Source organism: Macrobrachium nipponense, chromosome 24 (genome assembly GCF_015104395.2).
Source record: "Macrobrachium nipponense isolate FS-2020 chromosome 24, ASM1510439v2, whole genome shotgun sequence".
NCBI lineage: Eukaryota > Metazoa > Arthropoda > Malacostraca > Decapoda > Palaemonidae > Macrobrachium > Macrobrachium nipponense.
This window is the reverse complement of record NC_061091.1, coordinates 6,366,712-6,385,086: the sequence shown is the minus strand read 5'-3', so window position 1 is coordinate 6,385,086 and position 18,375 is coordinate 6,366,712. Positions and strand designations below refer to the sequence as shown.

At 43.4% G+C, this 18,375-nt stretch overlaps 1 protein-coding gene across 3 annotated transcripts in view; it reads right to left on the bottom strand.

The window, feature by feature from the left end:
- Positions 1 to 17,611, bottom strand: part of LOC135205401 (protein phosphatase methylesterase 1-like) — a 41,312-nt gene extending 23,701 nt beyond the window's left edge. For 2 of the 3 annotated variants that reach the window (XR_010312527.1, XM_064235902.1), the window contains exons 1-5: positions 17,375 to 17,610; positions 17,050 to 17,159; positions 15,859 to 15,977; positions 14,897 to 15,023; positions 13,964 to 14,029 (exon numbers count right to left, since the gene is read on the bottom strand). Coding sequence is in view for 2 of the 3 variants with exons in the window: in XM_064235902.1 (XP_064091972.1) it covers positions 13,964 to 14,029; positions 14,897 to 15,023; positions 15,859 to 15,977; positions 17,050 to 17,159; positions 17,375 to 17,590 (638 nt within the window). In the remaining variant the exon portion in view is untranslated. Of the gene's footprint in view, positions 1 to 13,963; positions 14,030 to 14,896; positions 15,024 to 15,858; positions 15,978 to 17,049; positions 17,160 to 17,374 lie in introns of all 3 variants that reach the window. The other variant, XM_064235903.1, reaches the window with a different exon arrangement.
- Between the last annotated feature and the right edge of the window lie 764 nt (positions 17,612 to 18,375).

The following is an 18,375-nucleotide window of genomic DNA, read 5'->3' as shown; positions in this document are numbered from 1 at the left end:
GCTCTTTGGCCAGTTGGGTGCTACCAGAGCTATCCGCCCTTTGAAAGATCTGAGTTTGTGTAGAACTTTCATCAAAAGGTTTATTGGTGGAAATAGGTAAATCTTCTGCCAATTATTCCAGTCTATGGACATCGCATCTGTGGCGTGAGCTAGAGGATCCAAATTGGGAGCCACATAACATGGAAGTTTGTGGTTGGACTCCGTGGCGAACAAGTCTACCTGAAGGCCCGGTATTTGTAGGCAAATCCAATTGAAAGACTTTGTGTCTAGGGACCACTCTGATTCCAGCGGAGTTGTCCTGGACAGTGAATCCGCAATGACATTCCGTACTCCTGCCAGGTGAGTAGCTGACAGGTGCCAATGATGCCTCATTGCCAGTGAGAAGATTGCTATCATCACGTGATTTATGTGGCTCGACTTGGAACCTCCTCTGTTTAGGCAGTGAACTATCACTGCACTGTCCAAGACTAGTCTGATATGAATATTCCTGGCCGGAGCTAGTCGCTTCAGGGTCAGGAAAATGGCCATTGCTTCTAAGATGTTGATATGGAACTGGCGGAATACTGTCGACCATGTTCCTTGAACCTTCTTGTACAGAGAATAGCCTCCCCATCCGCTCAGAGAGGCGCCCGCGTGGACTACTAGAGACGGCGGGGGAAATTGGAGCGGTACTGATTTGGAAAGACTTGACTGTCGTCCATGGACGAAGTCTTTTCCTTTTAGTATCAGCGGAATCAAGGAGATTTTGTCTCTGAGTCTGCTGTTGGCTCTTCTCTGCCATACCCGATTGATGTCCTTCAGTCTGGCTTTCAATAAAAGGTCTGTTATTGAAGCAAACTGAAGAGATCCTAGGACTCTTTCTTGGGTACGACGAGACGCCCGTCTGTTTTTGAGAAATTGTCTTGTAGCTTTCGCTATCTCTTTGCACTTGGTTCGTGGAAGAGATAGTTTGTGTGCGGTTAGATCCCATTGAATTCCTAACCATTGAAAGCGAGACGCCGGAATGAGACGGGACTTTTCCTTGTTTATCTGGAATCCCAGATACTCTAGAAATTGTATTACTTTGGCTGTTGCACAGCGACATTCTTCGTCGTTGGTTGCCCAAATGAGCCAGTCGTCTAGGTAGGCTACTAGTGTAACCCCCTGAGCTCTTAGTTCCTGAACTACTGTCTCCCCTAGTTTGGTGAATATTCTGGGTGCTATATTGAGCCCAAATGGCATGACTCTGAACAAGTAAGCCTGTCTTCCTAGTTTGAAGCCTAGGTAGGGAGAAAAGTTTCTCACTATCAGGACGTGATAATAAGCGTCTGTAAGATCGATAGAGGTGGTGTCGACCCCACGAGAAAGCAAGGTCCGCACCTGTGAGACGGTTAGCATGAGGAACATGTCGCATTGAATATATGAGTTGAGACGGGACAAGTCCAGAATCACTCTTCGTTTGTCCGTGTCCTTCTTTGGCACGGTGAACAAACGTCCCTGAAATTTCAGGTGTCTGACTCTCTTTATTGCCCTCTTTTGAAGAAGGTCTTTGGCATAGTCTAGGAGGTCTGTCGTTGGAATTTGGTGGAATCTGACTGGTGGAGGAGGCCCTTTTATCCATCTCCACCCCCAGACCTTTTGATACAATACTGTGGGCCCACAGACTGAAGGTCCAATGGTCCCGGAAGAGGTACAATCTCCCGCCTACCTGGAGAGGCTTATAGATACGATGAGGTCTTACTTCCTCTGCTTCCTCTGGAACCTCTGCCTCTGGAGGGAGTTCTGGAGCCAGCTCTGTACCGGAAAGCAGCTCTTGCTCTGCTTCCTCTTGCATTTCGGTTATAGTCTCGAAACGGCCCTTGTGTTTCAAACGAAGCGTTGAAGGCCGGGGACGTCACGAAAGCAGCCGAACTTGAGGACTGTTGAGTTGGCTGACTCTGCAGCAACACCAATTGTTGCTGTGGTCATGCCTTAGAGGTCGAAGGTTGACCAATTTGAGAGACGGGGGCTGCCTGAATCACCGTCTGTGTCTGAGGAGCCTGGAAAGACTGATACTTCCTGACCCTCTTCCTACCTTTTGGCTGCTGTCCGGAGGTCTCATAAAACTTCCTTTTTGAAGGAATACCCCAGCGGACACGAAGGTTCTGATTAGCCCTAGCAGCCTCACTGATGACGCTATTAACTACGTCTTCAGGAAAAAGGTTAGGACCCCAGATTGCCACTTTAATGAGCTTATTAGGCTCGTGTCTAATGGAAGCATCGGCAAGGACATGCTTCCTGCAGTTCCGCCTAGCAACCACAAAGTCATAAAGATCACTCTGAAAGGTCTGTAAGAGTGACTTTGTAAGAACCCGGAATAGGGGTTCCTCAGAGTAGACAGACGCCGTCAACTCTGATGTGGTAACAGAGTTGATCGACTTACTCAGTCTGCACCTGGATTCAAACTCTGCTTTTACCATGGCCTCCGGGATTCTGGGCAATTTTTCACTAAATTGAGTGGAAGCACACTCCGGATCGAGTTTGCCCATTGTGAACATTTTTGGAGCTCCCACCCAGCACTCCAGATCTCCGGGAAAGAGCAGAGAGGTAGGTTCTGTCTCTCGAAGCTGAGCATCGGTTTCTCCTCCATTCCAGCCAGCAGAGTTTACTCTGCGATCTTAGGCGTGCAAGGGGTTGGGATGTTATCCCTCACCACGAACATGGTGTAGCAGCCCTTGTGTGGCATCAGTCTAGTGTTGATGCACTCCCCCATTCTGAAAGGGTGCGGACCCATGCCGACTGTGCCTGGTCCCTAGGATAAATTACTGTTTCCTTTGGGACCCTGTCTACTCTGACTAATGCTTCCTCAGCTAACCGAGCGAAGCCTGGGAAGGGAAATTGGAGGTCCGTCGGGAAGAACTCGTAGTCTTCCACGGGACGGGTTCCACAGCCTTCAATTGTCAGCATGCCATCCGAAAAGGGGGCATGCAGAGCCAACCGCCATGGGTTGCTGTTCTCAAATGGCGGAAGTTTAGAGGCGTCCGGCACAATGAAGGACTGCGGTGTGCCTCCGCAATGCGTAAGTCCGGCCAGCAAGCTCTCCTGGACCTGTAGCCTCTGAGCCAGAGACAGGATGGACTGACCCGATGTCTCCAAGCTCGAAGCGAGCTGAAAAGACATCGACTGTAACCTCGAGTTCACCATACTGCCCATCTTCTCCATAAGAAGATTAGCGAAGGCATCAGGATCAAAACCGGACTACGTAGATCTGGCTTTAGATACCTTAGCTCTCGACCCCTTATGCGGGGGAGTAGCTTTAGCCGAGGAAGTCATAGGTGTAGAAGCCAATGACGACCTGGCAGAACTCGCTGGACTAGGACTGTTAGTCCTAGGCAGTCTTCTTCTTCAGGGCTTTTACCTTGGGGATCACGGGACTAGACCTGCCCCCAAAGTTCCTGGACCTTGAGAAGCCCTGGAAAGAAGAGGAAGAAGACAGAGTAGGACTGAATGAAAAAGATTTCTTTTAGACAGATCTAGAACTACAGCTACCTGCCTCACTTACTTCCTTACCTTCTTCCTGCGCGTCGATGGTCATCGGTTTAAGATGGATATTGATGGCCGCCACCTCTTCCGCCACCTCCTCGCACAAGACGTCTTGGTCTTCCGGAGGGGCCTGGGTCTCCAACCGAATCTTGGCAATGATAGGGGCCGCCACCTCCCTATCCACTGCCGAAGAAGTCCTTGCGTTCGGATACAGTATTGAACAAAGCTCCTCCGACAGTACATAGGGGCATCTGGCAGCGACATTCCTGCCAAAACCTCCAACCCAGGTCCTTAGGGTTGTCAACGAGGAGGTTTTGAGTGCCAGAGGAGTCTGTAAGAGAGGATGAAATCAGATCCTCTAGTGGAGGAACGTGTCATATTTTCAGATATAAATGTAAGGATATGTCGTACAAAATAGAGAACATTACCAAGATGGGAATGGTACCTACCAACTCACCAGTAACATACTCAAACAATGAGTAGCAAACTTCACAGCCGTCTGGGTGCCATACCAATAGGTTCTCGATCTGCACAGCACAACTGGCATGAGACCGACAGACCTCATGACCACACGGTTGTTGGAGGACGGCTGTAGATCCTAACTCCTGACAGCGTACCATCTGTAAGTTAGAATTGATACATGAATATCTTCCAATAGTTCCGCTGGAGTTAATTCTGGCGGTATGTTTACACTTAGGCTAGTTCTACTAAAAATCACTAAAGGTAAACATCAACTATATAACTTTACATAATGTAAAAGCTCTGATTGTCTCCGCCTGCTCCAACATCCATAATCTCGTATCGCAATAGTTATGACTGGCGGAGTTGGCCTGATACGAACAGAACAGGGAAACCAGGTAAAACCTAGGCCTGAATCTGATCACACCGGAGTAGGATAGCAATTCCAAGTCAATTGAAAACGCATTGCCTAAGCCTAGTCCGCCTCCACCGGAGTGGAGAACAGCGATAACAACAGAGAATACGGAATACTGAGCGGCGGAAACAGTGGTATGTAGCGCTCCGGCATATAAAATAATGGCGGAAGTGATGGTAGGCCATACGTCACCAGAATAAACAGAGGCTCGGAGATATACCAACAGAGATTATGTAATCTACTAATCCTGAATCTCCTCTGACTAATCCCCCGAAATGGTGCTAGACACTCCAGCTGCTGTTCATTGGTAGGATTACTAGGACAGCGAGCTAACTAAGCACCGCCGGAAAGAGTCGGGAAGGGAAGGGAAAAGCTCGGAGGAGAAAGGAAGACAAGTAATCACCTGGCAACAGCAACCGGTCTGGTGATTACCACCCTCCAAGAAGCTGTGAAGTAACCTACAACTAAAGGGATAGAAGGCGGCATGCCAACTGACACCCTAAAGGAGGAAATGGCCAAGGCTATACTATAAAATTTTACTGATAAAGAAGTATTGGAAGTACCGACAAAACAATGGGGAGCAAGCCCATCTGCGAGCCTAGCCTAACCTTCCACAATTGGACACACCGATCTGGTCAGGTAGGCTAGGACAGCGCATACTAGTATATTACGAAAGAGGACACTCCAGAGCCTAACCTAACCCTCCAAAATCGAACGTATCGACCTGGTCAGGTTAGACAGGTCTAACACCTACATTTACATAAACAGAGAGGAACTCTCTAGTGATGGAACACCCTCCAAAACCAAATATCGGTCTGGTCAGGTAGCCAGGACTAGTACCAACTATGGGTAGCGAGTAGCACTCTCAACCACCTAGCCTACCCTCCAAAATCTCATCGATCTGGTCAGGTAGGCTAGGGTTGGTAAATCGTGTGGGACTTCCAAACTACCTCATCATAATAAAATTAGTACCAATATAATATTAAAACAAGATAATACAAAAATTTACCACATACACAACCTGCATGAGCATATCGGATGGAAGAGGGCTTTCCTTTACCTCCAAAATAATAGCTGGTGAAGTGCTAGGCTAGCTAACCTAGTTCGCTTCCAACACACTACTCACGCATTAAATGAAATAAAACCACAGTTCCGTGAGGGAACCTAATCGCTCATGAAGGACGATGACTAACGAGGGAAACCCTCTAATAAGGCCAAAAATGTAAAGGTTGAACCGTAATACATAAGCCTATCGATACCCAACAGGAGCGAAAAGGTAAAATTCACGACAACAGTAGCGCTTACTGTGATGTGCAATAGTGGTGAATTTAAGATAATCATCGTAAAAATAAAAGTAAAAACTATAATTTGAGAAGACTGAGAAACGCAGAACTAATGTAAACATGCCGGTTCCCTGGATGAGGGTTCCTTCTACATACATAACATATAAACATCTCAACTAACAACTTCATAAGGACAAACCGTTGTCTAACCGCATTCAAAGTCAATAAAATTATACTCAACATAGATGAACATGCTTCTTGAAGATCAGAAGACATATTAGCACAAGTATTAAACCAAATTATCGAAAAGGATCACAGCGAAAAATCAAGCTGTTCACCTAGCGAGTGCTATGAAGGAATGACGTTTCTTGGCAGAGGTAGCGGTGGCGAGTGGAAGGTGGTCGTTGTAACGGCACCTCTCTGGCAGGGGATTTTGAGAGAGGAGAAAGATATTGGGTAAAGTATCTGTGATAGTGGCTTCCACTCGCTCCTGTTACTATACCAACACCCTATGAAGGTGATCGATCCAGAGGTAATAACTCTGGCATTCCATATGGCTTTTTTCTCTGGTATATTTAGCATTTATTTATACCTAGAAATGAGTGCTATAGGTACATTTCACTTGGGCGACACAGGTCAATCCCAGAAATACATTTAAGGCAAAATTATGGTAGTACTGATGAATAATACATTAATACTGTCATAAGGATATAACCATTGTTATACTACGGCTACATGTTTCTGAACAAAGTCGCCTGTATTATGCTAAGTGTGCTACCTATACAGTGATTATAAGTACTTAGCACCAGGTAGTTTCTGGTAAACACTTGTTCATTTCATCACTACAGGGCCTCTATTATATATGCCGCAGCGAACTGCTTGGTCTGTGTTTTGCCAGTTGTTATGGCTCATACCACCTGCCATGAACAAAGCCCTTGTAGGAATAAAGGGGAATACGGTTGGTCACCAGATATGTGTGAAATACGTAACATGCTACTGAGCACCGATATATCAGAGATGTTACCCATAATTCCCAAGAAATCAGGTCAGTCCTGGAAACTGAATGAGATGTAATGTGTAAAAATTTCTCAGCCTTTAAAAGAGGGAATAAGCTGCACAGTCTGCCTGGGCAGATTGGTTCTTGTACCTAAAACCTTGGGTCATAGGAACAGGGTAATATAAATCACAAAAGCATGGGCTCCAATAACTGCCCATGATGATACTGATAACCCTTAGCGAGACACCTCAATGTGTATATTTTCTCCTGATGGCAAATACCTTATGATTGAGAGGAAAATGGAATTTTTATTCTAAAATTAATATTAATAATACTTACCTGTATAATTTATCTAGCCCTAAATCCCCAAAATCCGCACCAAAATTTACCACATTGGCAACCCTGTTACCTCCTATTCTGTCCGCCAGTTGGCAACACTGTCGTTGACAGATACAAAAACCTTCCCTCAAATCAGTTGTGATAGGCAGATTGTGTAGGATGGGTGGGACTAGATAAATTATACAGGTAAGTATTATTAATATTAATTTTAGAATAAAAATTCCATATTAATAAACATTACCTTAATATAATTTATCTAGCCCGATTAACCACATTGAAAAGGAGGAGGGAATCTGAATACAATTTCCCCTTCGGGCAGAATAGGAGAAAACAAACAAAGAAATATATATCATAGGCAGTCAAAACTCAACCCAAGGTCTAAGATACTAACAACTCAAAGTCTCCTACCATAATGCCACCAAACTGCGGTAGCACAGGACAAGGAGTAAGTGCATAGTCAGTCCGTCTGTACTAAAGTCAGGTGACCGACCAGGTGACCAGTCAGACGAATTGCGGACAGCAAGGCTGCACCCTGAAGACTATCAAGCACTATTCTTTCCCTAAAGGATGAGTGTCTGGACTGTCTGGGCGATTCAAAGCTAAGCAAACCTTGGGGGTGTATCAACGCAACCCAACGTCGCCAGCAACGAATCAGCTCATGAGCAACTCCTAACTCGAGCTTTCTGGTGCCAAGAGAGAGAAAACGCGGAGCAAAAAGGCATTTCAGTCCCGAAGGACGAATGCCTGACAGTCCAACCTGGTCTCATGTTACACGATCATCGGGGGTGTATCAACGCAACCGACTTCGTCAACAAGAAACTCAGGGCTACTAAATGTCGCCTGATCTCACACGAGTGTTGACTCTGAGAAAAAACAGGTGAGACAAAAAGTAGATGGTGAGCGAGTCACCAGATGACAGCAGACGATCCATCGACTAATTCCCTGTCCAGGACAGTGGGGAAAGAAGCAGGAGTCGTCAGGACAAGCGAACCAGTGGCTAGTCCTAGGTCAGCATCGACTCTGGGAGAAGCGTAGTCGCCAGTGCCGACAACCCAGTGGCCGGAACCATTTCACACTGAAAATGGAAGCAGCATGAGTTGCCAAGCAGTCAGTCCTTGTCATCAACAACACCTAAATACCAAACTGCCTAATTCCCATTATAACTACGTCAAAAACTGCCATGGGTTATAATACAAAAACAAAAAATATATACAACAAAACAAAAATTAATGAATAATATACAGGTAGCAACCAAACGTAAAACAGGAAGACTACCTAATTCTCCTGTCTGACGACCTGTCCTGCCATCACCAACGGCCCAAAGAACGAAGGTTGCCTAGAACTAGAGAAATATCCCTCAAGTAAAAAGAGGCAAAAACAGAATTAGAACGCCAAGTCGCCGCCTCAAGCACCTTGGCGACTGAGACGTTCTTCATAAAAGCTACTGATGTAGCAACTGCTCTAATACTGTGTGCTCTCGGCGTCTGGTCTTTCCCAGCAGCCGAACCACCAGTTGTAACGATCAGATCTCTGAGAAAAAAGGATACACCATTCTTTGAAATAGGTCTCTTGACATTTCGGGGTGAAACAAACAGATGACGGGGACGACCCTGAATGTCCTTCGTGCGGCGTAAATAACATGAGAGCGCCCTAACAGGGCAAAGAACTAATTCCTCATTTAAATTACCAACAAAGTCGACCAGCGACTTCAGTACGAAAGACCTGGGAATGGGATTATCAGACGATTCAGTCATTGCGACAAATTCAGGAAGGTATGACAAAATCATGTCTTGTCCAGATCTGGCAACCAGAAAAGAGAGTGCTTGCAGTTCACCCACCCTCTTGGCTGTAGCCAGTGAGACAAGGAAGAGTGTCTTAGAAGAGAGGTCCCTAAATTTGGCAGAATTCAGAGGCTCAAACGGAGGGAACCTTAAGGCTTGAAGGACTTTGTTAACGTCCCATGTCGGAGGCGAACACTGTGGCCTGGGTCGAGATAGGGAAAAAGATCGAAGTAAATCTCTAATGACATAAGATGAAGAGAGATCTCAGGGAGCCTTGCCTTAAAAACATAAGAAAGCATAGACCTATAACCCTTAATGCACGAAGGTGACAGGGCCCTGTCATGATGTAAATGAACTAAAAAACTCCGCTACTTTCGGTAAGGAAGGTCTAGAAATTGAATGTCCTTGAGACTTACACCCAACGTCTGTAAACCGACCATTTAGCCTGATAATTTACTCTTGGTTGATTGCCGTCTGGCAAGAGCCAACTGCCGCGCCACTCTGGAGGAGAACCCTTCGTGCTTGGAGAACCTCCTGACAGTCTCCAGGCATGAAGATGAAGCATGTGGAGCCTCTGATGGAACCGATGAAAATGGGGTTGTTTGAGAAGATCTGGTCTCTCTGGCAGGCGAAATGGGGGGTTCCACCAGTGCTTCCAGAAGGTCGGGAAACACTCCTTCTGTGGCCAGAAGGGGGCGATCAAGGTGAGATCCAGACGCTTGGTTGCCCTCACTTTGTTGAGGACTGACCTCACCAGAGAGAATGGAGGAAAAGCATAGGCTTGAAGTCCCTCCCAGTCCTGCAAAAAAGAGAGTCTGTCCCGGCACTCTGAGGAGTCTGGTAAGGGGCGAAGAATATCTGGCACCGAAAATTCAGTGGGGTGGCAAACAGATCGACTGTGACAGGCCATTTCTTCCTGAGGCTGTCGAAGACTTCCTGGCAAAGTGTCCATTCCGACCCTTGAACTTCGTTCGGTCTCGACAAGGCGTCTGCTAAGACGTTTGTGATGGCCCAGGATACTGAGGGACCAACGTAATCCCCCTGTCTTCTGCCCAACACAGGATTGATCGGGCTTCTTGAGTGAGAAGATCCGACTGTGTGCCGCCTTGGTTTCTCAAGTACGAGACTGCTGTGGTGTTGTCGACAAAGATCGCGACAACCGACTCCAACAGTTGTTCCTGAAATGAAAGAAGGCCTAGGTACACTGCCCTCAGTTCCCTCCAATTTATTGACATGATCCTCTCCTCCTCTAACCAAAGGCCCGAAGCGGCTTCGGAGCCCAGGTGTGCACCCCAACCTTGATCCGAGGCGTCTGACCAAAACATTAGGTCCGGAGGAACCGAAAGAAGAGATGTCCCTGACTTGAGGCGGTGAACTTGCATCCACCAACGGAGATCCTTCCGACATTGTGGAGAAGAGGCGACTATCGTGTCCTCGGACACGAAATCCCATGACTGGCGAAGTGTCGACTGAAGGGACCTCATTCTGAGACGACCTCCGGGAACCAGTTGGATGAGGGATGACAAATGGCCCAGGAGAGACCTCCAAAGAGAAACTGGCTGCGTTACGGAGGACAAAAATTCTTCGATCAGACTCAGAAGCTTGTCTATCCGTTTCTGAGCGGGAGAAGCCTTCAAAATCTGGGAATTCAAAACATCCCCAGATAAGTCATGATCTGGCAAGGGATTAGATTGGACTTGTCGAAGTTGACACGAATGCCCAACTCGACACAAAGAGACAGAACTATCTCCCTCGACCGGAGACATTTCTCTAGAGATTCGGCCTGGACTAGCCAATCGTCCAGATACCGAAGCATCCTTACATTTTAACTGATGCAGAATAGCTGAAACAGGAGCCATCACCCGAGAAAAGACTCTGTGGAGCAGTGGTGAGGCCGAAACAAAGGGTCTTGAACTGAAAACTCCCGAGTCCATGAAAAACCGAAGGTAAGGTCTGCTTCTTGGATGGATGGGGATTTGCAGATAAGCATCCTGCAGATCGATGGAAATCATCCAGTCCCCCCCTCCTGACGGATGAAAGAACAGTCTGGACCGTCTCCATCCTGAACTTGGACTTTAGAATGAACTTGTTCAAAACCGAAAGATCTATGATGGGGCGCCAGGCACCCGAGGCCTTTAGAACTACAAACATCCGAGAGTAAAACCCGGGAGAAGGAGGAGCTCGCTCTATGGCATCCTTCTCCAAGAGGGCCGAAAGCTCCTTCTCCAAGGCTTGACCCCTGATTGGGTGAGGGGAATAACTGCTGAACTCGAGAGGACGATTGGAAAGTGGAGGTCTGGAAACAAAAGGGATCTCGTAACCTTCCTTCAGGACCTCCACCACCCAAGCATCCACCGCTCTCCCCTGCCAAGCTGACCAATGGCGGGAGAGACAAGCTCCTACTGCGGTCTCCAGGCGAGGTGATGACTCTTACTTCCGAAAATTCTTACGCAGAGACAAGGAAGAAGAAGAAGAAGAAGAAGGTCCTCCTGGAGGTTGAGCTCTTTCTCTGCCCTTAGAGCCACGCCAAGAACCTCTCCCGCGTTTCAAAGGGTGAGCACCAGAGGATGAAGTAGAGGCACCAGCAACCTGAGATGTACTCTGAAAAAAAGAGCCAGAAGGAGGTTGTTGGGCTGGAGCAGAAGGTACAGATCTGGTCCTAAACTTACGCTTACTCCTTGAAGGAACCGGAGGAAGACCAGAGGAAAAAGCTCTTGATAAGGCCCAGTGAGCTTGGGAAGAGGCATCACCTTGATGTTCCTTCAAAACCTCAGAAAGCACAGAAATATCGAAAAGGAAATCGCCAAAAGGAGAAGAGGACAACAGACGGGTTCTCTGAATCTCCGATACAGAGGAGGGTAACTGCGACAAATACAGGTTACGCCTTAGAGAAACAAGAAAGGCCTGCATTGAAGCAGCAAGCTCATTCTGATGTACAGAAGCGATTGAAATGGATGAGCAGAATTTCTCAAAAGAGGAGCATCAGGAGGAACAAACCCGGAGTCCTTGATATACATTAAAAGCCCTCCGAGGACCCACATATTGAAGGATTGAGCTTCTTGTAAGGAGCTCATAACAGACTCCATAGCAATAAAATCTTCAATTGAGATAGAGACCGAAGCCTTAGAAGGCAAGGGTTGACTTGAAAGTCGGACAAAATCAGGATTTTGGCTTGGGGGGTCGAGAGAATGAAGAATCATCCGCCAACTGGTAAACTCCTCTCCGTGTCGTAGAAGAGAAGAGAGCTTCCTCTTCCCTTCCCCGATCACCTTCGAAAGTTTAGCGGCAACGTCCGCCTCACTCTCGCGAACCTCTGGGCAAAGGGAAAACGTAAAAATTCCCGTGACCGGGAAGGACCGTCAAGAAAAACTCCCTTCTGTAATACAACGAGGCGGAGGCTGCTTCTGCTCTTTAGGCCTCGCCTGAGGAAGAAAACTCAAAATTAAATCAAAAAGTTTCTTGAGTTCTACATCATGACATCCATTCGAGGAAACATCAATATCACACGAATCCGCGTCATCATCATCATCATCGTCAGATCCTAACTTAGAAACTTCCCCTGAAGTAAAATCCTGACGACTAGCTATCTTAGGTCTGACACTAATATCCCTCCCCCCTTCTCCTAAATAAGCGCCCTTTGGCACTGTTACGAGACTAACAGGGGACACGTTGGGTAAAGATTCGTTAGGCACCTGCCCGGACCGGATCCCCCCTAGGCCTTCGCCACGACGGGGTTCACAAGCCGGGTATCTGTCGCACCGTTACCCATGGTGCTGTCGACAGGTACCTGACGAGGAGCTGAAAATGAATCTAAAAGAGTGTTAGACATTCTAGTAAAGGCTTCTTGAAAATTCTCTGACAGATTGTTAAACTTAGCTGAAATATCTCTATCTAGACTAAGCTGTAATTTCTTAAAATTCTGTTTCCAGGTAGTTTCCATTGCCAAAATCTTTGAATCTACATCAGAAATAACTTCACTAATTACCGGTTGTACAGGGGGCAAAGCATCAATTAATTCGGAATCGGTTAGTCGTACGATACCGAAACCGAAGAGCCAGAACCATGAGCGCCCAAGTCAAAGAATTCGTTAAGATACAGTTCTAGCAATCGATTTCTTTTTCTCCTTAACCGATCTTTTACGCTGCAAGATTGTTTGGCGTTTCATATAAGCAGTCATATCCTCGTCAGACCAGGGCTTACATACGTCACAACGAGACGTCAAGTCACAAACCTGTACACGACAAGAGCTACAAATGTCATGGGGTTCATACTCCCTGCTACTCATCCTTGTCCCACAAACCGGGCAGTTCCTGATGTTGCTGGCAGAAGGAAGCATCGTAATTTCTTGGCAATCCATTGTAGAATTGGACAGGTCAGTAGTTCCGGGTCGCGCAAAAGTTCGTAATTTAAGATAAGAACCACAACAGAAATCAAAGTTAATTCACTATTTCGTGATGTAATGCGTGAGTGGTAATTCACATAAAGTCTCATTTAACAAATAATGAAAGCTTTAAAGGCACAAAAATGTTTAAGGAAATTTATAAAGAGCGGCCGTGATGTAAACAACACGGGCGCTCGTTAACAACTGATTTGAGGGAAGGTTTTTGTATCTGTCAACGACAGTGTTGCCAACTGGCGGACAGAATAGGAGGTAACAGGGTTGCCAATGTGGTAAATTTTGGTGCGGTTTTTGGGGATTTAGGGCTAGATAAATTATATTAAGGTAATGTTTATTAATACTATAATTCAAGTTGAACATGTAGAATTTCGGGGCAGAACAGCTTTTCCCAATAGTACTACTGAATGGTGCATAGTCCCTCCTTCAGTAGGCACTGAGATACTGCTGAAGGAGACAGTTATCTTATCTAGAAAATATAGCAGTAAAAGCCACAGAAGAAACCTTTTTCCACTGTTTGCCACAGTTTCCAGATGACTACTGTCACCCAAGTACATTCAATCATTCTGTAAGGGACCTGGATTGTCTCTATAATTTACAGTATGTAGTATAATAATGCTAATGAAGTTTTAAAACCATAATATTTGTAGAGCGCTGCAGTATTAAATCACCTTGGAATTACATAAATTAATATCAAAACTTAAAAATTATTTTTATATTTAGTACTAACTTACAGCACAGCAGAAATAGAAATAACCTATGAGAAGTCACAAGACTAAATGCAATACTTACTTCTTAACTTGACCAGGCATTGACACTCTTGCAGCAGCAGCATTTCGAGTTTGTCCTGAGCGAACACTGAAATTTTCAAAAATTTAGTTGCATAGCATAAGAGTAGTATACAAATTGTCATTATAAAATAAATGACTGTCATAATTGCCACACGTTCATCTAGGCATAACTTTTCCAATCTGGCAGAGAATTCATAGTTATAACTGGTTGGGTTGGTAGGCACCCTATTTTCTACATTCTGACAGGTAGTTTGAGATAGCTTTCCATTTTCCAGGATGGGGGATTCATGAATGTTTGGTAAGTATTGACATTATTTCTTTTATTATAAAATCTTATATTATTTCAATAACACTTACCAAGCCTTCAATATTTGAAATATAGGACTTTTTGACTTAACCCGATGTTTTTTTATGATTTTTTTCTTACCTTCCCCTCTGTTTGAACAATCATTTGCTCCACAAATCCTAACTGAACTCTCAGATGATTGCTAATACAACTCTTTCATTGACTGCTCACGATGGTTGCAAGTTAAGAATGATTGAAAAACAAAGATTCTCATGCCACCTGAGAAGGCAGAAAATGGACAGTCTATCAACCCAACTAGGTATAACTGTGAAACTTTCTTTGCTGCACTGGTAGTTATATTTAAATGAATTTTTAGTAAGTTTTATTGAAATAATGCTTTTATAAAGGACATAACATATCAGTTGCAAGACAAAAACATTCTAAAACTTTTCCCAAAATTAAAAGCAAGACCTTAATAGTACTGTACACCATAAGTGGGCAAAGCCACAAGCTAAATAAATATTGAGCAAATATTGTATATGCAATTTCTCCCAGTAAATAACATCAAAAGTAATTATTGCACCGCAGTACCATATGAAAACTACTGTTATGTATTTATCAGCACCAAAACAAAACTTATCTGATAACCTCCATTCAACAGCATTCTGAAGTGAATTGAAGCTTTGTGGTCTACTACGGAGAAAAGTTTGCATGGAACTTAGGTTATCCATGGCAGTACCTTCCACAACATCAATCACAACAATGGCAGCCAAACCTGGAAAAATATGTACATGACCTGGTGATCTGGTAGATGTAAATTCATACTTCTTCTATTACACTTCAGTTTACCAGTACACATAGAAGTTAAATGCTCATAGTGAGTGATTGTTACAAAACATTTACAAGACTTTTCAACAGTTACTGATAAAGTGACCCAGTATTTTGAAATTGCATGCTAGTACCTGACTGAAGTGTATCATAAAAAAAGTAAAATGAAATACAATAATAAAAACTGAATTAAGAACTAGACTTGCCAAGAATTTTCTCCCAGTGACATACTACTTTGACATCATCATAGCTCAACAACTGGGATAGTGAAGGCATACTTTTATATCATAAGAATACCAAAGGATTATAATGCTAAAATTGTGAAGTCAGGAATCTCGATTGCAAACATTTGTAAAATCACAAACCTTAAACAAACAATATGTAGTCGATTTGCAGAGCACAAAGGAATGAAAAAAGAAAAACAAAGAAGATACATGATGCGCTATCAGTAATAATCACAAGAAATTCTTTGCAATCTACAGAAATAGCAGAGAGGAAATGTTTGAAAATCTACAAGGAATATATAATGCTTTCCTTTATTTTCTGAACACTTCAGATTACAAAACCATTCCCATGCATAAAAATTCATAACTGGGAACTGTAAAAAATTATTTGGACATTTTCGAGCTTTGTAATTACAAATGGAAAGCGTGCACTTTTCAAAAGGCAGCTGATTACCAAATGAATTTTCAACTCCTAGTACTTGAAGTCTCAGTGGGCTGGCATAAAAACAAATCTCATAACGAACTATAATTTATATTAGGTGCAATATTTTCACATACCTGCAACATTATTGTTATATGCAGTGTGCACTGCAATTGCCCCACCCATACTATGTCCAATGATGATACACATTGGCTGTCGCATACCATACACTGCCTCAAGGACACGTCCAACATCACTGAAAATTGCAGAAGCTAATGCTCAGAAAACCTTTCTCAACATAATTTCTTTCACATTACATAAAATGTTATGCAAAAAAATCCTAAGCTGAAATATTCCTCTATCAAGAAAACAAAAGCTTCTTTCCTAAAGGAACTGAAACTTTACTCTTTATACCATAACTTATACCAAATCATATCAAGTTTATTTAAGTCTATCTTTTAGATTGGCTGCAAATTCACAGAAATTATCTGGACAATGCAGAAATTATTATTTACATTTTCTTACAGTTATTTTAAAACCTGATCAATGTATAAGAGATAAATAAGGTTAGAAATTTATTAATCATCATGCGAATGTATAATTATTTATTATACCATTATGGAAAATTAAGCAAATGTCAGAATTAAAAATCTAAACTAATTAATAAGTGATGTAGCCAGTGAGGCATGAGGTGCAACTCTATCACAACCAACACTCTACTGATTAGCTGATCTTGTACCATGCATCCAACATACCCATAACAGTCAATGCATGCCATTAACACAACTTAGTAACTGAAAATTTGACAATACAACATGAGAAGCAAGAGAGTATGTAATCACTTCGTGGTGATCATACAAAATAAGTGTGCAGTACGTTGTACAGGGTAAGCCTCTCAACAGAGCTACTTCATCAACAGTCATAAATTAATAGATAGCTTTGGTTAGGCAAATGATCTGACCTACTGATTTTAGTGGTACAAAGTAAAAGGCACAGTCAATATAATCATCCAGATGGTTCTTGAAACCAAAGATGATAAAGTTATGGAAAATAAAACAAAGTTATACAGAGAAAACAAACAATAAACTGAGAATGTTAGAAGTCCGTGCTCTTATCTGGATAAAAGAAAAATTACTAGCAATTTACCAATAAGCTCATAATTTAAGCATTAACCACAACTAGGATAATTAAAATACACTCTTGCAACCACTATGAAAGCTATCATATACTGGACATTAATGTTTGAAGCCTACGGGTGATAAAAATATGAGTTTGTATTTGTTTAAATTTGATGAAATTCATCGAAAAAGTACAGCATATAAACATACCCAACAAGTGTATCAGCTGAAAGATCTGAGTCATTCACTGTGTGAGTGTCACCATGCCCTCGCTGATCAAAAGCCATCACTTGGCACTCAACCATTTCACTTACTGATTCCTATTTAATTGTGGAAATACAAGTAATCTAATTTCTTGATGGATGTTAAATGATTTTAAAAACTATAGTATAAAAAACAAATGTGATCTTGTTGTCTATCTCAAGTATACTCAAATGACAATGCTATATAACAAGCAAAGTCACAACTACAGTAGTGCATATGCAAATCAATATCAAAGTCAGGAGGAGTCAAGTAAAGGTTGAATAAAACACACCGCAAAAAGTGACCATGTCAGTGCAGAATAACCCCCACCATGAAGCAATAACAATAATGGGCCACTTGTTCCACGCCTGTACACCTGGAAAACATCATCAGAGTCTATCTTGACAGCTTCACATGTATCCCAATACTGATTCCAAGACACAGGATTATAATCTCGTCTACCAGCCATTGGCCCTCCAGGACCGCGTCCACGGATACCTCGACCCATCCTGTAATAAAAAAAAATTCCTTATATTTAGGTGAAATATGGAAAGAATGCTGAGAGATTTACACAATTCTACTTCCATTATATGCATCCCTGTAAAATATAAAAATTTGTAACATTTTATTCATTTTGTGTGTGCAGTTACTTGCTTTTTGTTCCCTTCTCATATGGTCAGAAGGACTGACAAAAGAACCATAATTCTAAGCTTGACACCTACAATACAATCAAGGTCAGCAAAAATAGATATACTATCTTCCAGTGTCTCCGTATAATGCTACATGAGCCGTAGCCCATGAAACTTTAACCAAGGTCTGGTGATGGCCTGGCATAAATCATTGCCAGACCAGCAATTTGGGCTAACTTTAACCAATAATAAAATAAAAACTGTTAAGGTTAGAGGGCTGCAATTTAGTATGCTTGATGATTGGAGGGTAGATGATCAACATACCAATTTGCAGCCCCCGAGCCTGCGTAGTTCATAAGATCTGAGGGTGGACAGAAAAAGTGCTGCAAAGAAAGCCACCTCAACAGTTTTCTTTCTTAGAAATTAAAACCAATAACAAAAAATTATACTGGTTTGCTCATTAAAAGGTATCTATTAAGGTATATGACCAAGCGGCAACATAGTGGCTACTGATCCCGGAATGCAGCCACTTTCCCGAAAAAGTACTTGAATTCTCTGCCATGAGCATCAGTCAAGAGTTTTGGCCTATCCAGGCAACACACCAAGACCTCTAAGCTCCTCTCATAGTAAGCGTTTTCTAATAAATGACAAAATAATAGCATAA